Below are 24820 nucleotides of genomic sequence, written 5' to 3' on the forward strand. Positions count from 1 at the left end.
CCCTAGAAAGGGCACCTTGCCTGAGCCCATACTTCCACCCTATCCCCGTAACCCCACATACACCTTTTTTTTTGGACACTAAGGGCAATTTAGCGTAGTCAATCCACCTAACCTGCACATCTTTGGACTGTGGGAGGAAACTGGAACACCCAGAGGAAACCCACGCAGTCACGGGAAGAACGTGCAGACTCGGCACAGACCCAAGCCGGGAATCGAACCTGGGACCCTGAAGCTGTGAAGCAAATGTGCGAACCACTATGCTACCGTGCTTAAAATACTTTTCGCTGTGCTTCGGTACATGTGACAATAAATCAAATCAATCAATCAAATCTGATATACACAGCAATCAGATATGGCCCCAGATCTGAGGTTTTCCAGGCATGATTGCTCATTTTTAACTCTCGTTTTGGGTACTCCTGCTTACTCTTTAGGTATATGGTGATTTCATCCTTAACCAGCCTGCAATAACCAAAATTAACTCGTGTTTCCCTTTTTTAAAAACAGGCAATACGTCGGTTATTCTTCAGTCCGCCAGCAGGCATTTGCACTCAGAGCCCTGAATTATAATTGTGAGAGCCATGGCAATTTCCTCCTTCATCTCTCAATCTCCGAGGATACATCTCATACCTTGTCTTCCTTTAGCCTAAACAACATATCTAAACCTTGTCTTGTCATTCATTTTACTCTCAAATACTTCAGGATTTACTCCCTCTCTGATATTTGCGAAGTCAAATTGCATGTTCACGTAGGAGCTACTGAAGAGATTGCAGCAGAAACATTGATGTGGGAAATCATACACAGGTTATAAGGAGATTAAAAGAAAGTACAGGACCTGAATTTGCTTACTGTATCATATACTCCAGGTTTTTAAGTGGCAAGCAATGTGGGTGGTGAAGTAACTGGAGGTGGTGGGGGACTGGGACTTTGCATAGAAACCCGGCTGAATGGGCAGTGCCATTTACATCTGGAGCTGAACGGATGCCAAGCAAGATGTTGGCACAGAGGGAATGGAGGTGGGGGTGAGAAGTGGGACAAATGGAGTAGGTGAGGGCGGTGGGGAAGGAGCTTGGTAATGGGGCAAAGATGAAATGAGAAAGCGTTGGGTGAGGGGGTTAGGGGCAAAGGGGAGTTGAGGGGATTGACGTTGCTCCACGCGCTGAGGATCGGTGAATATTCCAATCGCAGCGCCTTCACCGCAGTGGCTGCGGCTTCCCAGAGCGTCAGCCTCACCCCCACCTCATCTTGGGGGATGTAACTGGCATCGTCTGTGGCACCCAAATCCCGAGAGAGGGAAGGAAGGGTTGTTTAGACGGGCAGCATGGTCAGCGCAGGCTTGGAGGGCCAAGGGGCCTGTTCCTGTGCTCTACTTTTCATTGTTCTGTGTTCTCTTAACAGTCGCGGCATGACTTGAAATATATCTCCAGTAGATCTTTCAAATGCCACTTGGTACATTAGAAAATTACAAACCTTTGGAACATTCCCATGGGTCTGGACTTTACATTTCTAGTCAAACATAACTTATCAGATGATAATTAATTTTGCCCAAGCTTTCCAGACAAAATACATGCTTCCCAAATCCAAACTGTTGAAATTTAGCATATTTCAAATACAAGAAAAGCAGTATACGGTGATACTGAAGGCCAAACAAGTAAATCCAACGTACCAGCCTGAGGTAGTTCTGAAGTATACAGACAGGGATAAGAGAGGCGTAAGCCATGCTGTCAAGAGAGCCTTCCTGCAAACCTGTTAAAATGAGGTGTTAGTACAATAAAAATATATCTCCAAATGTCCATGCATATTCACAAATTAACCAGTTTTAGGCCATGGAAAAGTCACAAGTACATGAAGTTAAAGGAAATTATAAAATTGTTATCAGGTCAAAAACAGGAAAGATTTTAATCAATGCTCATTACTCCTGATAAGTTTCATCCATCAGGCACGCAGCACAAATTGGGGGTGCTCTGTGCAACAATTTCCAATCCACAAAGTTAAATGGACAGAAAATCACGGGCAGAGTACACAAGGGCTCCTGATTTGTGTGGCTGATGGGTGAGGTTTCCCATTTTCCCACTGGTGGCCACCATGTGTAAAACTGCCACCCTCATCTTGATGAAACCCGAGTGCCTATCAGTGATCTTAATAGAGGTTTAAAAATTCTGTAGGACCCAACAAATCCATACAAAGAACATTAAGAAAATGCACTTTGCTAGCAATAGCCAAACATCACTGCACGTTCGCCGTCATAAAATCTTCACATTAGAAATAATGCACAAATCAATCATGCTAATTGAAATTAATACATTTGTAAATATTTTACAGACTACCAAATGATCTGCCCCTTCACCTCAAAATAGTTTGACTTATCGAAAAAATGTACAGGAGGAACCCTATAGTGTTATTGTATGGGATATCCAACGAAGAACAAAAGATTAACCCATGCTTGGTTTTAGGAAATCCTTAATATCAGGGAGTTTAAAAGCAACTTCTATTTGTTTACGCTGCACGTCTCTGAAAACGGTCTGTAATTGTGGAACTAAATATATAATTGCACCATATGGTTTTATGGATTCTTCAACCTGTGGTGCACGCTAATGTAACAAATTAAAATTCCTCACATCTTTTTCAATGCCTGGAAAATGCTTTGAAATATCTCAAACTATTTTCTACTGTCACACTAGCATGAGTCTACCATCTGAACCATTGTTCAAAGCATCTGCTGTCCAGAGTAGGAGCCTTATCCTAAATCTAACTCCCGCAACACATTCAAGACATGACAGCCCTCATCCTGACGTGCATAACATTCGCAAACATTTAAGCAAATGGACTCAAAGATGCACTTAACGGAATGTAGAGTGAGTACTCAGAAGAGTTACAAATTTGACAGCAACATTCCTTCTAAAACAGGCAGAAGGAATTATCAAAATGAAATATTCAATCACTTAAGTGCAAGATTATTGATGAATGTAAAATTAGAGTAGCTTGTTCACGCTGAAGGCACGATTGGCTGAATAGTTGTTGTATGTGATAATGTCCATGATTCAACCCTATAATGTTATCGGCAAAACAGTAAAGAGCTTAGATAGCAATAATTATTCTGCACCGTATAATAGCAACAGAAGTAGTCTAACCATTCAAGAATACTGTGACACGGTTATTTTGGCTCCAGTTTACCAGTGACCACGGAGAGGACATCAAAAATTGCCCAGGTTTCCAAATTTCATCACCTGTGTGTGGGGGAAGAAAAGGAAAGATTTGGGTCACGTTGCCACAATTCATTTGCAAACCTTCTCACTACCTCGATGTTCCCCATCTGCAATGGCGCCAAAGCATTAAGAAACAAAAAGATGCATCAGATCCATCCTACCATATTGCCAGCCGATTAACCTATACTGCGCACAGGAGCCCGACAGCAAACCTGGTCTCGGGTTTGCTGCAAGGATGGAGATGGTGGGATGAGATACGCGCAGCTCGGCTGCGGAAAACTCAAGTTGTTTGAGAGAAATCTAACGTCACGCTTTGTACATTAACTCAGCATTGCAAAGCTAAAACTAGAATGCAACCACAAGCTGTTAGCCACTGCTCTTACTGATGTAAAGTGAGCAACAAATTCAGAGTATAAAACAAAGAATTACTTTTCTTCTTCAAAAGATACATAATGAGAGAAATACAAAGTCAAAAGAAAATTTTTAACTTTGATGTTCCGCTTCTTGAAGACTTTTTTTCATGGCAACAACTGTGCTCTTCACGTATTTTAAGCAGAGGATGCTGGCATCTTCTCTTAAAAGTTTACAATATACATGGGCAAAAAACTTACACTACAAAGAGAGGTGGCACGGTGGCGCAGTGGTTAGCACTGCTGCCTCACGGCACCGAGGACCCGGGTTCGATCCCGGTCCCCGGTCATTGTCCATGTGGAGGAGTTTGCACATTCTCCCAGTATCTGCGTGGGGGTCACCCCTACAACCCAAAGATAAGCAGGGTAGGTGGATTGGCCACGCTAATTTGCTCCATAATTGGAAATATTTTTTAAAACTTACACTACAAAAACCACTGCACCCAGGCCTCTTTTGCCTTGGAATGGCTCATCTATGACATTAATACAAACAAATCATTTAAGTGATCCGCCTTCAGATGACCCGCCTTCATGAACGTATGATATAAGCGGAGGCATTTCAACGTGTCAGCTTTGTTTACTTTGTGTTGTAAAATGGACGTGCCAACTTCAGACCTGCTGCCTGATGCTCAAACCCACCAATCCATTTTCTTTTATTCATAGGGCAACTAAAAGGACAGTTCTTTACGCTGCCTCGTGTCTTCACACTGCTGTAGGTTTGCTGAATCTGCTCTGCTACAGATACAGGAGAACAGTGCAAATGATGATATAAATTAGGGAGCACTTCACAGACAGGTTCATCTGGCATTGATCTCCCAAAGTAACATTTTCATGCTAGAAGGGCAATTACTTCAGAGAATGGAACCCACACTAATGCTCGTTATAGATGGAATCATAAAATACTTGGTTTAAAGAGAAAAATGCGATTGTCTACTAGACTGTATAGGGTCACAATGAGAACCGCACGCTAGAAAGGAGCAGAAAATTGCAGTCATATATTAGTTATTAAAGCATGAAACAGACCAGGATGATTTTTTTCTACATATATATAAAAAAGGTAAGAGAGACACAAAAATAGATTTTGGACAACTGGAAAACGTGGCTTGAGAAGTAATAATAGGAAACAAAGAAATGGCAGACATACTGAATAGTTACTTTGCATCAGTCTTCACGGTGGAAGACACCAGTGGGATGCCAGAGCTCCAGGAGAATCAGGGGGCAGAGGTGAGTGCAGTGGCCATCACTAAGGAGAAGCTTCTGGGGAAACTGAAAGGTCTGAAGGTGGATAAGTTACCGGGACCGGATGGACTACACCCCATGGTTCAAAAATAAATAGCTCAGGAGATTGTTGAGGCATTGGTGGTGATCTTTCAGGAATTACTGGAGGCAGGAAGGGTCCCAGAGGACCAGAAAGTGGCTAATGTAACACCACTGTTTAAGAAGGGAGGGAGGCAGAAGACGGGAAATTATAGGCTGGATAGCCTGACTTCGGTCAATTGTAAGATTTTAGAATCCATTATTAAAGAGATCGCGAAGCACTTGGAAGTGCATGGTAAAATAGGGCCGAGTCAGCACGGCTTTGTCAAAGGGAGGTCATGTCTGACAAATCTGTTAAGAGTTCTTTGAGGAGGCAACAAGGAAGTTAGACAAAGGAAAACTAGTGGACATGATTTATTTAGATTTCCAGAAGGCCTTTGACAAGGTGCCGCATAGGAGATTATTAAATGAATTAAGAGCCCATGGTGGTTAAGGGTAAGATCCTGGCATGGATAGAGGATTGGCTGACTGGCAGAGAGTGGGGATAGAGGGGTCTTTTTCAGGATGGCAGCCGATGACTAGTGGTGTGCCTCAGGGGTCTGTGCTGGGACTACAATTTTTCACAATATACATTAATGATCTGGAAGAAGGTACTGAAGGCACTGTTGCTAAGTTTGCAGATGATACAAAGATCTGCAGAGGGACAGATAATATTGAGGAAGCAAAGGAACTGCAGAAGAATTTGGACAGGCTAGGAGAGTGGGCAATGAAGTGGCAGATGAAATACAATGTGGAAAAGTGCGAGGTTATGCACTTTGGAAGGAAGAATTTAGGCATAGACTATTTTCTAAATAGGGAAATGCTTAGGAAATCAGAAGCACGAGGGACTTGGGAGTCCTTCTTCATGATTCTCTTAAGGTTAACATGCAGATTCAGTCGGCAGTTAGGAAGGCAAATGCAATGTTAGCATTCATGTCAAGAGGGCTAGAATACAAGACAAGGGATGAACTTCTGAGGCTGTACAAGGCTCATTTGGAGGAATGTGAGCAGTTTTGGACCCCGTATCTAAGGAAAGATGTGTTGGCCTTGTAAAGGGTCCAGAGGAGGTTCACAAGAATAATCCCTGGAATGAACACCTTGACGTATGAGGAACGGTTGAGAACTCTGGATCTGTACCCGTTAAGAGTTTAGATGGACGAGGGGGGGACTTATTGAAACTTACAGGATACCACGAGCCTGGATAGAGTGGACGTGGAGAAGATGTTTCCACTTGTAGGAAAAACTAGAACCAGAGGTGACAATCTCAGACTCAAGGGACAATCCTTTAAAAGAGAGATGAGGAGGAATTTATGCAGTCAGAGGGTGGTGAATCTATGGAACTCTTTGCCACAGAAGGCTGTGGAGGCCAAGTCGCTGAGTGCCTTTAAGACAGAGATAGATAGGCTCAGGGGTTATGGGGAGAAGGCAGGACTGTGTCAATGACAATGACTAAATATCACAGTTTCATTTTACTGATCTCATTCAATCACTCAAATTTTGAGTTCCGTACAAGAGACACACGGACTCAAAATGTCAACCGCGTTTCTTTCTCCATAGATGCTGCCAGGCCTGCTGAGTTTATCCGGCATTTTCTGTTTTTACTAAATTTCAGATTTACAGCATCTACAGTATTTTGCTTTCAATTTAATCAAAATTTGGAACTCCCTGTTATTAAGTAAGCAGGAACAACTCGCATTTATGTAGTGCCTCGAACGTAGTAAAAAGTCACAAGGCGACTTATCAAACAAAATTTGACACAGACATACAAGGAAATATTAGAGACAAAGGAATTGGGAACAGAAGTAGGCCATTCAGTCCTTTGGAGGCTGGTCTATCACTCAATAAGATCACAGCTGATCTGGTTACACCTCACCTCCACGCTGGTTTGCTCCCCATAATCCTGGAGTCCGTTTTCCATCAGAAATCTGCCTTTTTAAAAAACAAAGTAAATTTAGGGTCCCCAATTATTGTTTTCCAATTAGGAGGCAATTTAGCATGGCCAATTCACCTACCTACCCCCACACATATTTTTGTGTTGTGGGGGTGAGACCCACAAAGAGATGGGGAAAATGTGCAAACTCCGCACGGACAGTGACCCGGGGCCGGGATCGAACCCGGGTCTTCAGCTCCGTGAGGCAGCAGTGCTAGCCATCGTACCGCCCTATCAAAAATCTGTCCAACTCTACCTTGAATAAACCCAATGACTCATCCTCCATTCTGGTAAGAAAATTCCACATACTAACGACCCTTTGACGGGAACGAATTTCTCCTCATCTCCATCTTAAAAGGGAGGCCTCTTATACTTAAATTGGGCTCCCTGATTCTACAAGTGGAAACATCCTCACGTTATCTACCCTATCATTCCTTTCAGAATTTTGCATGATTCTATAAGATCACCCCCTCATTCTTTTAAACTCCAATGGGTACCGGCCCAACCATCCTTCACAGCTGGATGTGGCAGGACTGCAAAGTTTCGATGCGTTAATCGTAGAATCGTTTAGCTGTCTTTTACTTGCTGCTTATACTATTTGACACACAAGTAGTCCATTGTAGCTTCACCAGGCTTACATCTCATTTTTAGGTATGCCTGGTGTTGCTCCTGGCATGCTGTCCTGCACTCTTCATTGAACCAGGGTTAATCCCCTAGCTTGGTGGTAATGATAGAATGGGGACTATGATAGGCCATGAGGTTGCAGATTGGAGTTGAATAGAATTTGCTGCTGCTGATGGCCCACAGCGCCTCATGGATGCCCAATCTTGAGCTGTTAGATCTGTTCAAAGTCTATCCCATTTAGCACAGTGGTAGTGACACTCAACACAATGGAGGGTACCCTCAACGTGAAGGCGGGTCTTTGTCTCCACAAGAACTGTGCGGTGGTCACTTCTACTGATACTCTCATGAACAGATGCATCTGCAGCAGGTAGGTTGTTCAGGATGAGATCAAGTATGTTTTTCCCTCTTGTTGGCTCCCTCATCACCTGCTGCAGTCCCAGACCAGCAGCTATGTCCTTTGGGGCCTGGCTCTGTGGTGGTACTCCCGAGCCACTCTTGGTGATGGACATTGCAATCCCCCCAGCCAGAGTATATTCTGCACTCTTTCCACCCTCGGTGCTTCCTCCAAGTGGTGTTCAACATGGAGAAGTACTGATTCATCAGCTGATTATGCGCAGCATGTGATAACCAGCAAGAGGTTTCCTTGCCCATGGAGTACAGAGTCGATGTTGAGGATTCCCAGGGTAACACCCTCCCGACTGTATACCATTTGTGCTGCCCACTCCTGCTGGGTCTGTCCTGCCAGTAAGACGGGGCATACCCAGGAATGGTGATAGTAGTGTCTGGGACATTGTCTGTAAGGCATTATTCTGTGAATATGACTATAATCAGGCTGTTGCTTGACTAGTCTATTGAGATAGCTCTCCCAACTTTGCAGGGTCGACAGAGCTGGATTTGCCTTTGTCGTTTCCAGTGGGTGGGTTGATGCTGGGTGGTCCATCCAGTTTCATTTAATTTTTCATGTTTTTACAGCGGCTGAATACAACTCGGCCATTTCAGAGGGCGTTAAAGAATCAACCACATTGCTGTGGGTTTTGAGTCACAGACCAGACTAAAGGGTATTAGTGAAGCAGATGGGTTTTTACGACATTCGTCATGGCGTGATTCAATCCTGGGTCCCCAGATCATTACCTTGCATCTCGATTACTAGTCCAGCGACAATATCACTCTGCCACCTCCTCCCCTTTATACAACTATCTGCTCCTTTTAATCCTTCTGTGAAACATGTGGGTATTCAAACAACAATCATTCTTCGGCTGCTACAATTGAATATGTACCTATCTCAACCGCAGAAATGCCACTTGAAATAAAGCTGTATTCAGCATTATTCAGAAACGTTGAAGCCTCTGACGATTCCCATCCATTCATGACAGTTTTGAAGTGGTTCTTAAGCGTCACTGTCACAGCTTTAGATAAGTCATCCCAGGTAGTCAGTTTGCGGATGATCAGGCTGCCAATTGTAATGTTATTTTCAATATGTTCTGTACTGCTACAAACCGTTTCACTATGTTTCATGGAAATCTGCAGCAGTACCTTGTGAGCATCTGGAGGACAAAATGCACACAATAAGGAAAGATAATCAAACTGTTTTTATGCAGTTCTAGCAAAACCCACATAATCAAAGACTTCACACCATTGCTCCAATCACTCTGAAGTTTAATTCTTGAATCAAAAGCAAAATCTTCTGCTCAGAAATAAAAAAAAACCTCAGAAATTATGCTGCCAGCATGTTTGAAAACAATTTTGTTGAAATATTCAATTCCGGCCTCGGGTGACTGTCTGCATGGGTCCCACAGTCCAAAGACGTGCAGTTTAGATGGATTGGCCATGCAAAATCGTCCCCTCATGTCCAAAAGGTTGGGTGGGGTTACTAGGATAGGGTGGAGGCATGGGATTAGGTGAGGTGCTGTTTCCAAGGGCCGGTGCAGACTCGATGGGCCGAATGGCCTCCTTCTGCACTGTAAATTCTATATGTTCCAAAAAGAGTTTTGCTCTTGCAATCTTACCCTGAGGTGCAGTTTAATAAATGCAGTGGCTCATCTCCAGTGGCCTTCAACTGAGCCATGATATAAAGGCTGAGAGTGTTCAATGCTCTCTCAATTCAGGTGACATCTGTGATTCTTCCCCAAGGTATTTATAATATTGATGGCAAAATAAAACAGAGGATGGTTTTTCATTGTTAACATTACTGACATACTAAAGCACGTGGATTCTCCAATTCACCAGGCATAATATTTCAGTAGTTTTTTTTGGTTTTATCACGTCTTCATTAAGATTTGGGATGTTTGTGTTAAAGAATAAAACCCTTTGCCACCGGGCAGCTAGTGTCAGAATCAAGCTTTCCCAAGGTCAAAGGCAGCACGGTAGCACAAGTGGATAGCACTGTGGCTTCACAACGCCAGGGTCCCAGGTTCGATTCCCTGCTGGGTCACTGTCTGTGCGGAGTCTGCATGTTCTCCCCGTGTCTGTGTGGGTTTCCTCCGGGTGCTCCGGTTTCCTCCCACAGTCCAAAGACGTGCAGGTTAGGTGGATTGGCCAGGATAAATTGCCCTTAGTGACCAAAAAGGTTGGGCGGGGTTACTGGGTTCTGGGGATAGGGTGGAAGTGAGGGCTTAAGTGGGTCGTTGCAGACTCGAAGGGCCGAATGGCCTCCTTCTGCATTGCATGTTCTAATGCAGACAGATTCAGTTCCTTCTTCAAAATCCTGACAACATCCACTAGCTGAACCTTCGAAACACGACGGTGGTACTTCCATAGCCCACACCGCCCAAAAATAAACATCTTCATTGCATCTCCGAGCGAGACCTGCCACCAGATTGTACATGCGGGCGAAAATAAAACCCAGACTGGGAACGTGTAACTCATTTTGGTGTGCACACATTAAGTGAATTAGTCAGAGGTGCGGGGGGGAGAGGAGGAGGAGAGGGAGGGAGAAGGGTTCCTTCCTGTACTCGTAAGTAGATAAAGCTGTTATTAATTCAGACATTGACCTGAATGAACTGCACATCCCCAGCTGTTATACTTGACAGCAGCAGAGTGTTGCTGTGCCGTCACACTGCTCACTATGGGCGTCCGGAGGTACATCAGCTGAGTGGGGTGACAGCAGCAAGAATTCAGCATAAAAAAAAATCCTGTTCCAATTTCAGAGAATAATCCATGACTGTTCAGCGGAGCCGAAAACACATCAAACTGGCATAAAATCGTGCTACTTGGTTTACGGAGATTCACCTTTTTTTTCCAAAACACACTGCACAGCCTCGTTTCCACTCAATCCTAAGTGAAAACCTATCTTCAAGCAATAATACAATAAATCTTGGCACTTCATATGAAAAGAACAAGCATGTAGTTACAGTTGTCAAGAATTTTCATAAATCACTAACACAGGTTAAATTCTGAAAGTCCTAAAACTGGACAAGTCAATGTTATTTTTTTTAAACTAAAAGACTTTAAACTACTACAAAGCATGCAAAGTTCATCACAGACCAAAGAACAGAGTTTCCCAGAGAGAAAAAACTTGCAGTGTGGTGGCAATGGTATCTGCACTGGATTGTACAGGTTCGTATATCAAACAACTGGATGTTACGGTCATTTTAGGGTGATTTAAAGAGTAATCAGGTACAGTATACATTTTTCCTTTATTTGCACAAGTACTTAATTTAAGCTGACCTCTAGGAAACACTGTGCTGTATGTACCACATGTTAAACAGGACAAGGCACTTCACAATCACTACATAAATAAAAAAAAGACAATTCCACAGTTCTAAACAGCATGCAACAGAGGCTTAATTACCAAAGCGTGTTGAAATCATTTTGGTTGCGTGGATCATCCTTTTCAAAATAACAGAAACTGCATCAATATATTTGGATACAACGTACGTAACAGCAATAAATTAGTGCATGGATGACAGACTAAGGGCGCCTTTGAGGCAGCGTCATAAATTAACCATTTAATGACTGCAGCAGCATTCTGCATTGCGCTCCACAAAACATTAGGGGCTTTCGAATGTGCGGATCAGGGCTGCTTGCAGCTTGAATTCTTGTCATTTTCGGCATTTGCTTTTTTTTTTAAAATACAAAAGGACCATTTTACACAGCAATAGGCAATTTGCGTAATTGGCCATATTCCTGGAGGGGGCCATGGGTACTTCTCTGTTAGATAGAAAGGCAGACAGACAAGCGGCTGTATCGCTCGAGGGACACCTGCAGCATGAAGCACGGCACAAGGTAAGTGCCATGGAGTGCCACAGCTGGTACTGGAACCGAGCCTAGGCCATTGGCACCATTCTCACTACAAGCTAGCCATTTAGCCAAATTACCCGATCTCCCCCCCCCCCCAAACTCGGCATAAGTGTTCTAGTCTGGAGACAAAATAAAATTATGTTCATGAGTGAACTCTAAATGCCTTCTCTACAAAACAAAATCTGAATGTGACATGATACCCAACAAAGCAATCCCTACGTAAGTAAGCAGTCAATTAAAGTGAAAGGCAAATGAATCCCAAGTGACTTCCCTCTGCCAGGTTACTACAGCTATACGCTGATATATATTTAAAACTCCCAAGCTATTTCATTTTACTCACTCCAATTCTCCAGCAGATGTTTGCAGTCATCTGTGGCCACATCATGCACAGTCCGTTGACAATTATCTTTTCTATCTGGGTCTAAGCCTTTGTGACAGCAGAGTACTTCCAGGCAATTCTAAAGCAGGAAATGAAAGAAAAACAAATCTGTAGTACAGCAGCTCATTCTGAGGTGGCATAAACAACCTAACAATTTCAGAACTGGAAAAGACTTAACGAGAGATTCTTTTTCTCTTTTTACTTCAATCGTTAAACATTTACTTTTTTTTAAAAATGTATTTTATTACAAACATGTATCAAAACAGGTTACAGCGAACAAACACCCCAGGGAACATGCTTCCCTACAATCAACTATACAGTCATAGAACATAACAGCGCAGTACGGGCCCTTCGGCCCTCAATGTTGCGCCGACCCGTGAAACCATCTGAAGCCTATCTGACCTACACTATTCCATTTTCATCCATATGTCTATCCAGTGACCACTTAAATGCCCTTAAATTTGGCGAGTCTACTACTGTTGCAGGCAGGGCGTTCCACATCCCTACTACTCTCTGAGTAAAGAAACTGCCTCTGACATCTGTCCTATAAAGTGCCACCCCTCAATTTAAAGCTATGTCCCCTCGTATTGGTCATCACCATCCGAGGAAAAAGACTCTCACTGTCCACCCTATCTAACCCTCTGACTATCTTATATGTCTCTATTAAGTCACCTCTCAGCCTTCTCCTCTCTAACGAAAACAACCTCAAGTCCCTGAGCCTTTCCTCGTAAGACCTTCCCTCCATACCAGGCAACATCCTAGTAAATCTCCTCTGAACCCTTTCCAAAGCTTCCACATCCTTCCTATAATGTGGTGACCAGAACTGCACGCAGTACTCCAGGTGCGCCGCACCAGAGTTTTGTACAGCTGCAGCATGACCTCGTGGCTCCGAAACTCAATCCCCCTACTGATAAAGGCTAGCACACCATATGCTTTCTTAACAGCCCTATTAACCTGGGTGGCAACTTTCAGGGATTTATGTTCCTGGATGCCGAGATCTCTCTGTTCATCTACACTGCCAAGAATCTTGCCATTAGCCCTGTACATTAGTATGTACAGACTTCACCCCTTTTTCACCCCAACCCCTTCCCCGCGATGAACAGCCCCTCAAACATGGTCACAAGCATCCCCCACCTTTCCTCAAACCCCTCTGACGAGCCACTTAACTCATACTTTATCTTCTCTAATCGCAGGAAGTCGTACAGGTCACTGAACCAAGCCGCTACCCCCGGTGGAGATGCCGGCCGCCACTCTAACAAAATTCCCCACCGTGCAATCAGAGAGGCGACGACCATGACATCGGCCTTCCTCCTCTCCATGAGCTCCGGCTTCTCTGAAACCCCGAATATCGCCACCAAAGGGTCCGGGTCCACCTCCTCCTCCACTTCCTGGCTAGGAACACTCCCGTCAAGAATCTTCCCAATTTTTCACAACCCCAAAACATGTGCGCGTGATTTGCTGGCACCCGCCCACACCTCTCACACTCATCTGCTACCCCCTGAAAGAACCCACTCTTTCTCGCCCGAGTCATATACACCCTGTGCACCACCTGAAACCGTATCAGGCTCATCCTTGCACGAGGAGGTCCCGTTTACCCTTCGCAGTGCCCCATTCCATTCTCCCCAATTCATTTCCCCTCCCAACTCCACTTCCCATTTCTCCTTGATCTTCACCACCCGCTCGCCTCCCTGCTCCCTCAGACACTTGTAAATATCCCCAATTCTTCCCTCCCCTTCCACATTCGGGACCGTTAAACATTTACATCCCCGTTGTAAATATGGTGGGAAGATTTTTTCCCCCCCTCAATTTGGCCAGGCCAGGTAAATGTTGAAAACCTAGTGGGCGGCACGGTGGCGCAGTGGTTAGCACCGTCCGTGTGGAGTTTGCACATTCTCCCGGTGTCTGCTTGGGTCTCCCCCTCAACCCAAAGATGTGCAGGCTAGGTGGATTGGCCATACTAAATTGCCCCTTAACTGGGAAAAGAAAAGTACTCTTAAATTTATATGTTTTAAAAAATTGAAAACCTTAACTGAAGTATTTCCCGAGCTATCCCTTCCACATTGTTCCTTTGTGGGAACATTTTATATCTAATTATATCCTAATATCACAGCCTCAATTGAGCATGACTTTCTGAGCAGGAGGATATTAACAAGCCTGAAAAATCTTCCAGTGCAAGCTGGATGACATGTCTAATTAACCTCTTAATCCAATAAAAGCCAGATTCAGCAGGTTACGACTGACGGGCAACATTTTCTTGCTTCATTATTGATGGATAGAACCAACAGAATATTGCCCTCTAATTCAGCTTCAATTTTTATTGGTCTGGGCCCCTCTCCTTTGCAGGTACTTTACCAAGAATTCTAACCAATGGTACTTTTAAACATGCTGCCAGAAAGCGCAAGACTTTGACCAGAACACATTTTGGCAGATTAATTTATAGGAACAGTTCAAACTATTCAGCGCCTCAAGCCAGTTCTGCCATTCAATTGGAAAATGCCTAATCTGCAACCCAACTTCGTCTACCCACCTTTGTCCTGCAACCCTCATTAACCTTGTCTAACAAAAATCTACCTATCTCAGTTTTGACACTTTTAAGTGACCAAGCCTCAAAAGCTTTAGGGAAGAATGTTGCAGATTTCCAATGCCCTTGGTATAAAGTGCCACCTCTGAACAGACTGGACCTAATTTCACGATTATTCCCCTTTGCCCTCTTCTCTCAACCAGTGGTAACATTGGCTCAGATCTACTGGTCTCCAGATCGCTGGAGGCCAGATGAATGGACCAAAATGTGCATCGGAACCCCGAGGTCGTCCCGAAGCACTGATTCCGCACTTGAATTTAAGATGGGCAGTTCCACTGCACCACATGGTGCTTGGCAAAGGTCTCCGACGAAAGTTCCACAGGATAGTTACCCAAGAAATGTTAGACAGAAAAGTCCGAGTCTAACTCCAGGGTAACTACAAAACTGGTCCTCCAATACTCACACAGACCCCCTTGCCCCACACTCGACCGGACTACCACCCTTGAACAACTTTCCAACCCGACCTGACAACCCACCCCGACTACCCAGTGACTCCTGACTGCCGCTCAGCCCGACCATCCCCCAACATCCTACAATGTCTATGCAATCTGTCCGCATAATTGAACCCCAGTGTCACTCTCATGAATCTGAGTTGTACCCCTCCAAGGTCAATATATTCTTCCCGAGATGTGGTGTCCAATACGGAGTGCAATATTCCAGATAGAATCATAGAATCTATAGTTTTTTATATTCGGTCCATTGAGTCTGCACCGGCTCTTGGAAGCACCCGACTTAACCCCACGCCTCCACCCTATCCCCGTAACCCAGTAGCCCCACCTAAACGTTTTGGACACTAAGGGCATTTTATCATGGCCAATCTTTGGACTGTGGGAGGAAACCGGAGCACCCGAAGGAAATCCACGCAGACATGGGAGAAGGTGCAGGCTCCACACAGGCAGTGACCCCAGCTGGGAATCGAACCCGAGACCCTGGAGCTGTCAGGCAACTGTGCTAACCACTGTGGTACATGCTGTCCAAGCAAAGTGTCGTACAGCTGTAACATACCATTCACCCCTTTGCATCACAGCCCTCTTTGGAGAAAGGCCAACATTCTATGTACTTATCCACTAATGCATGCTTGAAATGTTAAATCTCTCTGCTTATCCTCAGTTCCAGCATCTTGCCATTTAGAAAGTACACTGATCGATCTTTCCTGGATACAAAGTGGATGATCTCACACTTCCCCACACTGAACTCAAGTCAGATTTGGTTCCCCTTCTCTGAACAAATACTTGTCATTCGCTCTATGCTTCCCTGTTAACAAGGACATGATTAAATGCAGATGGGACAATTAGTAAAAGCCTTTAAATCAAGTTCGCCAAAACTCAATAGTCAAATATAAATGGAAACATTTGCAGAATTTTTCCATATTTTTAAGAAAGGCATAGCTAATATGTCAACAACAACACTCTCTCTTTTCTTTCTCAGACAACGAGAATCATTTATTGCAGGAGAACAGAACTGTTGAACTCACTGGAACCAATAGCTGAATTTATAACTTTTGGTTAAACTTTAATGGAAACAGCTATGTGCATGTTCGAATAATCTAAACAGGACAAACTTTGAATATTTGAACAGGCATTTTCTTTTAGTGAAATATACGTTTTGTTGTAAGGATTTAAGATGAAACAAAACCTGGTGAAGTAGTAGACAGTGATGAGGGGTTATTGGTTTCAGGATCGCAGACGGGATGCTGAAATTGGCAACGGCATGGAGCTCAAAACAGAGAAGTGTGGAGTGATGGACTTTTGAGAGGACCGATATGGAAAATGGAGCAGTTCTGAAACGTGTAGTTGAGGAGAGACAAGGGAGGTCAAAAATCTGTAAAAGGTGGAAGGGCAACTTGATAAGGTGGTAAAGGGAAACACATATGGGTTCCTTGGGTTTATAAACAGAGGAATGGAACGTGGAAGCCAAGTTATAAATCACTGGCTAGTACTAAGCTGGAGTATTCTGGGCAATTCTGGGCACTGCATTTCAGGAAAGACACAAAGGCTTTAAAAAGTGAACAGAAAGAGATGAGGTTTAACAGGCTGTTAGCCGGGAAGAAGGGCTTCAGTTGTGTGTGGAGACTGGAACAGCGAGGACTATTCTCTTGGAAACAGAGAAGGTGAAGCAGTGGCCTAACAGAGGCACGATAGGCGAAATGATGAGAAATTTTGAGTGAGAGTAATCAGAGGGAAATTGTTCAGTCTGGCTCATGGCTCAATGACCAGATTCAATCTAATCAGTCAAAGATCCAGAGGGGAGATGAGGAGAAAGAAGTGTTTCCACTTGCCAAGATCTGGAACAGTGGAAGCGGAATCCAGAAAGAATTTTAAAAGGGTTAGTTCTCAACTTGAGGTTGAGAAGCTTATGCGGCACGGTTAGCATTGTTGCCTCTTGGCGCGGAGGACCCGGGTTCGATCCCGGCCCCGGGTCACTGTCCGCGTGGAGTTTGCACATTCGCCCCGTGTCTGTGTGGGTCTCACCCTCACAACACAAAGATGCGCAGTCTCAGTAGATTGGCCACGCTAAATTGCCCCCTTAATTTAAAAAAAAAGCATTTTGTACTCAATTAATTTATTTATTTTTTTAAAAAGAGGTTGAAAAGCTTGTAGAGTTTAGAGGGGGGTGTGGGTCTAAACATGACTACTCTCAAGGCACAGTGGGCTGAATTACATCCTTATGTGCTGTCGGACTTAAGGGCAGTGATACCTGAACCTTAAAATGTAACAGTTAACACCTAAATATCTCATCAATTAACTTCTAGCTGGAAACAAGTGTAGTCAGCCACATGATGAAGAACATTAATTCCTTCCTTGAAACACCACAAACTGTATTGTGCCGAGTTTCACTTTGTGGTTTCAGTGCACTGGGAGCGCCTGATGACACTTATCCTTCACATTCACTAATTCAAGTAAATCTATAACTTTTGGCATTGCCAATATTTATGGATCAGTTAGAGGCTTATGACTTTGCAGTACAGGACTCCGTATTTAACCTTGAATCATCCATTTGAGGATAATATGGTCAGCTCCTGCTCATCTTAAAGGTTTTACACTTATAAAATTACAACGCATGGAATAGGAACAACGTAATGTGTTGGGAAATGGGTGCAAATTCGTCAGACACACTACTGCAATATAACTGTTACAAAACAGACCTTAAAACCTTTAGATGCTGCAATATGGGCAGCCGTCCAACCTTCCTTGTCAGCCTGGTTGATTAGGTCAGCTGAAATCATTGGCTCCACTGTGGATTCATCGCTCCCTTCTGCCCAGGCAGGGTCTACGGAGCCCAATGTGTGCTCTGAATCATCAGTAAACCTGCCCCCAGATACTTGATGATACATGAGAAGCTTGAGGCAATCTACGTGACCAGAGCTCACAGCGGCATGAAAGGGTGCCCAGCCATTCTAAAAGGAAAGAAAAATAAATAATTAAAATTTCCTACTCAATTTCTGTTACCTGAAGGTCATCCTAATTAGTCAATTTGGGGAAACTGCCAATACTCATAAATTGAAAATCAACCGTGTTTTGACAAGATTAAAATGAACACGTCAGCTGAATTTATGTTCAAATAAAAGCCACGAAACAATTTAAGTTCAGACTCACATAAAGGCACTGCACGAAATTGTCAAATATAAGCAAGCTTGCAGCACAGAACTAAACAGTAAAGTTGCTCAGGCAATGGCCGTGAAATAAAAAGCCAAAAATGAATGGAAAGCAGGAAGTATAAACTAATCTTAATTTCCAGTTTGCCAACTCTATATGCAACTATGAAATTAAGATCCCTTAAATAAGAGTACTTTTGACAATATACAACCCCAGAGTAACTATGTCTTTTTCCACTTGACTTCCAATTTTCTAATATGGTAATGAATTTTGTAATTTCCAGTTCGCCAACTCTACATGCAACTTTGCCTTGTAAACTAGCAAACCTGTTGCTAGCCAAGCCATTTCATTAACTGGCAACTAGCTCACCAAAGGAAAGAAAAATTATCACTATAAATGAGGTGAAGGACTTCACTTTGCCAGGTTTATACGGTGGAATTAGAATTGTGTGATATTTGAGATCTGTTTAAATTTGCTAACGTAAGACAAATGACCAGAAGTTTGTACAGCGAGTATGGAGGAGAAGTTGTCTAAATAAGTCAAGCATCGATACTCTAATAACAACGGGAAATATGGTCTTCTCATTGGTGAAACCCTAGATGTGCTCAAACCAAAATGCACGCTCTATATACTAAACTTTAAAATGACAACAAAAGACTACCATCCATACTTTACCTATCAGCTTTTCAAAACACAAAGTCTTGGGCACTCGATTATTATTTTCTGACTTGCAGTTGATCTCCCAAAGCTATAAAATTGCAGCCCATTGATGCAACATTTATTTATTTTTTGCCTGCAATTTCCTTTTTACGATAAAGATGAAGGCAAACATTAGGGTTTATTCTCCTTTGAATACCAAATATATCATCTTCCCGTTATAACTAATCTCCACCTAAGCAGGCTTTCATCTAAAGGAATGCAGCGCTTCCCCAGTAAAGTCACAGATTGACAGCCTAGATTCTACGTCAATTAGTAATAAGGTGAGATATCTTGAAATCTACCAAAATTGTACAGCTAATATTTTTTTTCCCATTTGAATTTTAAAAACTCTGGTCTCAACTCTGCTACAAATTCCATACCCACTATTGTACAATGTAATGTCACATCGCAAAAGAAAAAATACTGCATGCTGGAAATCTTAAAACGAAAACTGAAAATGCTGGAAGTAGTCAGTAGATCTGGCAGCATCTCTACATCCGATGAAAAAGTCACGACCTGAAATTTCAACTCTCTTTCTCTCTCCAGACAAGCTGCCAGACCTGTCGAGTTTTTCCAGCTTTTTTTTCTGTCCACGTTTAGCAAAGCTTTTTTTTAAATTTTAAAACCAATGCAGGGAGCTTTGATCATTTTACAGTAAGCTTACTGTCATTGGGTACTGATTAATTTTTCCACACTGCACAATGTAAACCTACGCAAAAATACAGTAAATTTAAACAAGTCATCCTCTCCTGTCATCACAATTTGTGTGCTCAGTAAGCAAAATAACGATTTAAAACAGCAGTGTAATTTTTGCAATGATCACCCTTGCCAAATCAAATGAATGAGGAGCACCGTTTGGAGCATCGGTGAAGCAAAGGGGTCATCATTGACCTACTGCAAAGCTTATATAGTAAATAACACAAGACAGAAATTTAAAATTAAAATATATTGCTGAATGGCGAGGCATGTTGCCAAAGTTTTTCTCATCTGGACAAATACAAAAATGCCAAATTTCAAACAATGACAACAATTTATATCATAGGAGGAAAAGGTGCTGACTGGTTGACAAGCCGATTGGCTGAGGTGTTGCCATGGAAAAAGCATCAGGGAATTATTGACTCCCCAAGCTCCCGGATAATTTTTTTAAAAAGGCGCAAATTCCTTTTGATGATCTCAAATTGGTTACTGATGCAGTTATTAACAAACTCAGGATTGTTCAGGGAGCACTGCCCGATTGTGGAATCACGTCTAACAGTAGATGTTTTGTTTTGGATTTTGCAAGCGCAGGCTGATTGACTATGATTTGTACTCTGCCTTACAAGGAACAACCAACGGAACATGCTATTTGATTTGATCAGCCAGTTACTGGGGTGCATGGCATTGCACCAGCATTCAAATTCATCTATAATGTTGTTCAATTATGCAGTAAGCAAAACCAATTTAAGGATGATCAGTCGAACCTATAAAACCTCTCATTTACGCTTGCTAGAAGCAAAATACATTCAAACGCAAATCCCATTCCGTGCATAGAAAAATAATAGGTTCATGCCTCGAGTCTTTTCGGAATTACTCTGGAGTTTGGGAAGCCTATGATTCCCCGTTTCTTTTTGCATGGTGACACCTCGGCCAGAGTCGATCTGCCAACCAATCGACACCTTTTTCCTTTGTAGCAAAATCTGGTTGCGATTGTTTGAAATTTGGTATTCTTGCCGTTGTCCTGATCAGCTCTCGGCAAATCCATCAACAAATCTCGCTTTTCAGCAATATTCACTCTCTGTACGTCCCAGCTTTAACTTCTATTTCGTAATAAATTTCAAGAATAAACTGAGGACAAGAGCACCGAATTGTTGATCATGCCAGAGCCAAATTTGAAGAAAGCTAGCAATCTTAAATATTTCAAATGCTTAGAAGAAGAAATGGCAGGCAGTGGCTCATTCCCTGTACTTACAACTGTCATTATACTACAATCCGCTCCAGCTTCCAATAAGGTGAGTGTACATTCAATGTGTCCATTTATACAAGATAGATAGAGAGGAGTCTGATCCCCTTCAGCAGCATAATTTATATTTGCACCATAAGCAATAAGCACTTCAGTGCACCTGGAAGAGAATGAAAAATTAAATTCCAAAAATTGATCAATAGATGGTTACATTTCTCAGCAAATGATTGCAGATTAGGAGTACTGTTGCTTATTGATAGCACAGCACATCATTGGTGTAACCTGGATTTTTTTTCCTTTTTAAATACCCATAAGTGGCAAGTCAAGGTTCTGCATCCTGATTTTTCACATACGAGGTTCACAATCTGTGACATTCCATCATGAAACAACATGTAAAGTTCGGCACAACATCATGGGCCGAAGGGCCTGTTCTGTGCTGTATTTCTCTATGTTCTATGTATTTCCAGGGCCGTCACCTGGAGGGAGGGTGAGGGGAGAGGAAGGAGGGAGAGAGAGAGAGAGAGAGAGGGGGAGGAACTCATCATAAAAATCTTTCTTTAATTTCTAATGTTCCGATTGAGTGCAACATTGCCAATAACTAAGGAACACTTGTGCATTTTCAGATGGGAAGAGATGCATATTGCAAGAAAAGGGAAGAAAATGCCAGCACTTATTTAGCGAAAGTATTATCAAAAGGCACACACGTTTTATGATTCTTTGGCATTGTGCGACAAAGGGAAGTTGAAAACCCATTATGAATGGTTACAGGAATTTCTGAAACCATAATGAGAAACAGGCAACATTGAAACACAGGGGCTAAAAATAGCAGCTGACCTGGATGTGGGCACCATCCCATTGCTGCACATGCTGCTTAGGAAGCTGGTGGCAGAATTCCGACAATGTGATCCGCCAGCTTAATTTTTGTCTATTACTGGCAATGTGCAGGCAACAGCTGTGGCCCCCAGGGGCAGCCTATTGGACAGGGAGAGATGATGAATTTGGCCAGCTTGAATGCAGAGTCTAGAGGAATGGGTCAGGCGCCGAGTCCCCCTTCTACTGGGTTAACAGGTTAAAAAACAAAGGTCAAAATGTGGCCTTTACGGATGGTAAACCCATGTTGAAAGACCGCTAATTTGGCCTCTTAAGTGCCTGAAGGAATTGCCAAAGCACCTATGGAGCATCATGCAATGATTCGCAATTGAACTTTGCAAAAGGGACCCGAAACAGACATTAGGTGTGGTGCATATGCAAATCCAGGACCACAGGGGAGCCTCAAACTTTACAGTAGATGGTGTACTTTTAGCATCCATGAGCTTACGCCGCAGTCACATTGGATCTGTAGACGATTCTCAACTCTGTATGATGGGGACAGCACAATCCGATTTAGGCCAAGGCAGTTCGATTTCTTGTGGTCGCATCAAATTAAAATCGAGATCTTACCCAACATGGCCCTGTGCAGCAGCTGCACACAATGGCGTGAATAAATTCTTTCCGACAGCATCAACCTGTGCTCCTGAGGTCAACAGGAATGTTACAGATTCTACGGAGAAACAGGTTTTAAAAAAAATTAGAAATATACAAACTTCTTTTTTTTCCTTTTTAAAAAAAATTTAGAGTACACAATTATTTTTTTTCCAATTAAGGGGCAATTTAGCATGATCAGTCCACCTACCCTGCACATCTTTGGGTTGTGGGGGGGTGGAACCCACGCAGACGTGGGGAGACCGTGCAAACGCCACACGGACAGTGACCCAGGGCCGGGATTTGAACCCGGGTCCTCAGCGCCATAGGCAGCAATGCTAACCATTGTGCCAAGTGCCGCCCCTAGAAATATACAAACTTGTACATACACAAGAATTCAACACCGTGTTGCACATAACTGAAGCTCAGAGTTTGGGGTTAGTGGTAAAGCAATAGTTCTCAAGGCTGACCTCCAAGGAAGATCTAGTGAACTCTGTGATAATCTCACTGTCAGCGTGAATCCAAGGTAAGGGATCCAATGCCCAGGTATCCAGCAAGATAGGCAGCTTTTTCAAAGCCAGTAAGGCGGTTTCAACAGAATGTGTTGTCAAAAACCTCCTCATTCTACAAGGTGCAAATTCCCGTTCAGTGATTTCTATCCGACTGACTGCTGGCCTTGGGAGGTGGGTAGTTGGCGAGTGGTTGTCTGCGGATCCGTGTGGAGAAGTACAGGATCACCTGACAGTACATCTGGATTTCCACATTTAGCTGCATGTGTGGACTGCAGCTGTTGCAGTTACCCCAAACGGAGCACTGACAGCAAACGCCAATGCTTTCAACATCGTTACAACTGCAAAATCTGGACCGGCACAAATCGATTTTGGCATATTTCAGATATAATGCAACCCTGGATTTGGAAATTGCAGGGCGGAAAATTAACAAGTCTGCTGGACTCTGTTTGCCCACAGCAATCCCAAAACACCAAGCAATGCATCGCTTAGTCAGGGGAACAGAAATGTGGAACATTTATCACTTCATAAGGACGTTAATTTAATTGGCAAGGTGGCTCCAGCTGCAAAGTAGTCAACCAACGAGAAGCTTCATCACTGTCACCGTAGGTTTATTAATAGTACTGAAGTTAAAACACCGGCGGATCTGCGTTGAAATTACTCCCTTTTCCTCTCCATCCCGCGACCAACAATGGACTCTATAACTAAAAGCCTGATTTAACCGACTGCTTCAGCAGATAACCCAATTACAGCTCGTCTTTGGTGAAGTCGCAGAGCAATGACAACTTCATGGAACAGAAACGGTGAATGTTGTACTTGTTAAAACTACACTTTCAACAATTCACACCAACATTCTAGCCCATTAAAAAAAAACTTATACATTCCACTTTTGATCCAGTAAAATAGTGCGGCCCAAGCGAGCTGAATTTCAATCTAAAGGAGATTGATTTTAGATCTTTTAACATTCACAATTAATCTGTTCTTTTTAAATGTACGCACCCTGCAAGGTATTTCTGATCATGCCGTTTAATCCTAATTATAGCTAAAATAATCATACTTTATTAAATCAATGTCCTTCATAGGGAATAAATTAATTTTATAAAGATAGATATATATATATATATATATTTAAAAAACTGTTCCATGACATTTCACACCCCTAACTACAAAAGGTGGGTAAATAGACTTTCACAGTTAACAACTTGTATTTGTGTCGTGCCTTTAACGTAATAGAAAATCCCAAGCCCTTTCCCAATGATACAAGCCTATGAAATTCAGGAATATAATGCTATTTCTATTTCTAAAATACATTTCAGCTGAATCACCCAATATTCCAATGGTGAACTTTATTTCCGTCACAACATTGGCAGTCTTTAGGGAGGACCCATGTATGACCGACAGCTCTCCACATGGGAGTGCTGACGTGGATTTACAGTGTACAGTGCTGGCAAGCCATCGTTGAGGCACAATTACAGGAAGAATGGTGGGGACTCGTCTTCATTTCTTGTAAAATTGCAGACCACTGATTATTAGTCTCACTCCTCCAGTTCCGAGTTCCATTTCTCCATCCCTTATTCCCGGCTACACTACCATTCTGGTAGCATGATAGCACAGTGGTTAGCACTGCTGCTTCACAGCTCCAGCGTCCCAGGTTCGATTCCCGGCTTCGGTCACTGTCTGTGTGGAGTCTGCATGTTCTCCCTGTGTCTGAGTGGGTGTCCTCCAGGCGCTCCGATTTCCTCCCACAAGTCCTGAAAGACGTGCTGTCAGATGAATTGGACATTCTGAATTCTCCCTCTGTGTACCCGAACAGGTGCCAGCGTGTGGCGGCGAGGGGATTTTCACAGTAACTTCATTGTAGTGATAACGTAAGACTTACTGTGACAATAAAGATTATTTATTTATTTATTCTCTTCCTCCAATTCCTGGTGGCATTTTTAGGAACAGGAGTAAG

At 43.1% G+C, this 24820-nt stretch overlaps 1 protein-coding gene across 3 annotated transcripts in view; it reads right to left on the reverse strand.

Annotated features, from left to right (window-relative positions):
• cttnbp2 (cortactin binding protein 2) overlaps positions 1–24820 on the reverse strand; it is a 203115-nt gene that overhangs the window by 54183 nt on the left and 124112 nt on the right. For all 3 annotated transcript variants that reach the window (XM_038780086.1, XM_038780088.1, XM_038780087.1), the window contains 7 exons: positions 22337–22436; positions 20906–21056; positions 17808–18059; positions 12043–12160; positions 8741–9007; positions 3129–3224; positions 1664–1743 (listed from right to left, as the gene is read on the reverse strand). In XM_038780086.1, coding sequence (XP_038636014.1) covers positions 1664–1743; positions 3129–3224; positions 8741–9007; positions 12043–12160; positions 17808–18059; positions 20906–21056; positions 22337–22436 — 1064 coding nt within the window. The remainder of the gene's footprint in view (positions 1–1663; positions 1744–3128; positions 3225–8740; positions 9008–12042; positions 12161–17807; positions 18060–20905; positions 21057–22336; positions 22437–24820) is intronic.

The sequence above is a fragment of the Scyliorhinus canicula genome, chromosome 20 (assembly GCF_902713615.1).
Source record: "Scyliorhinus canicula chromosome 20, sScyCan1.1, whole genome shotgun sequence".
In the NCBI taxonomy this organism is placed as follows: Eukaryota; Metazoa; Chordata; class Chondrichthyes; order Carcharhiniformes; family Scyliorhinidae; genus Scyliorhinus; species Scyliorhinus canicula.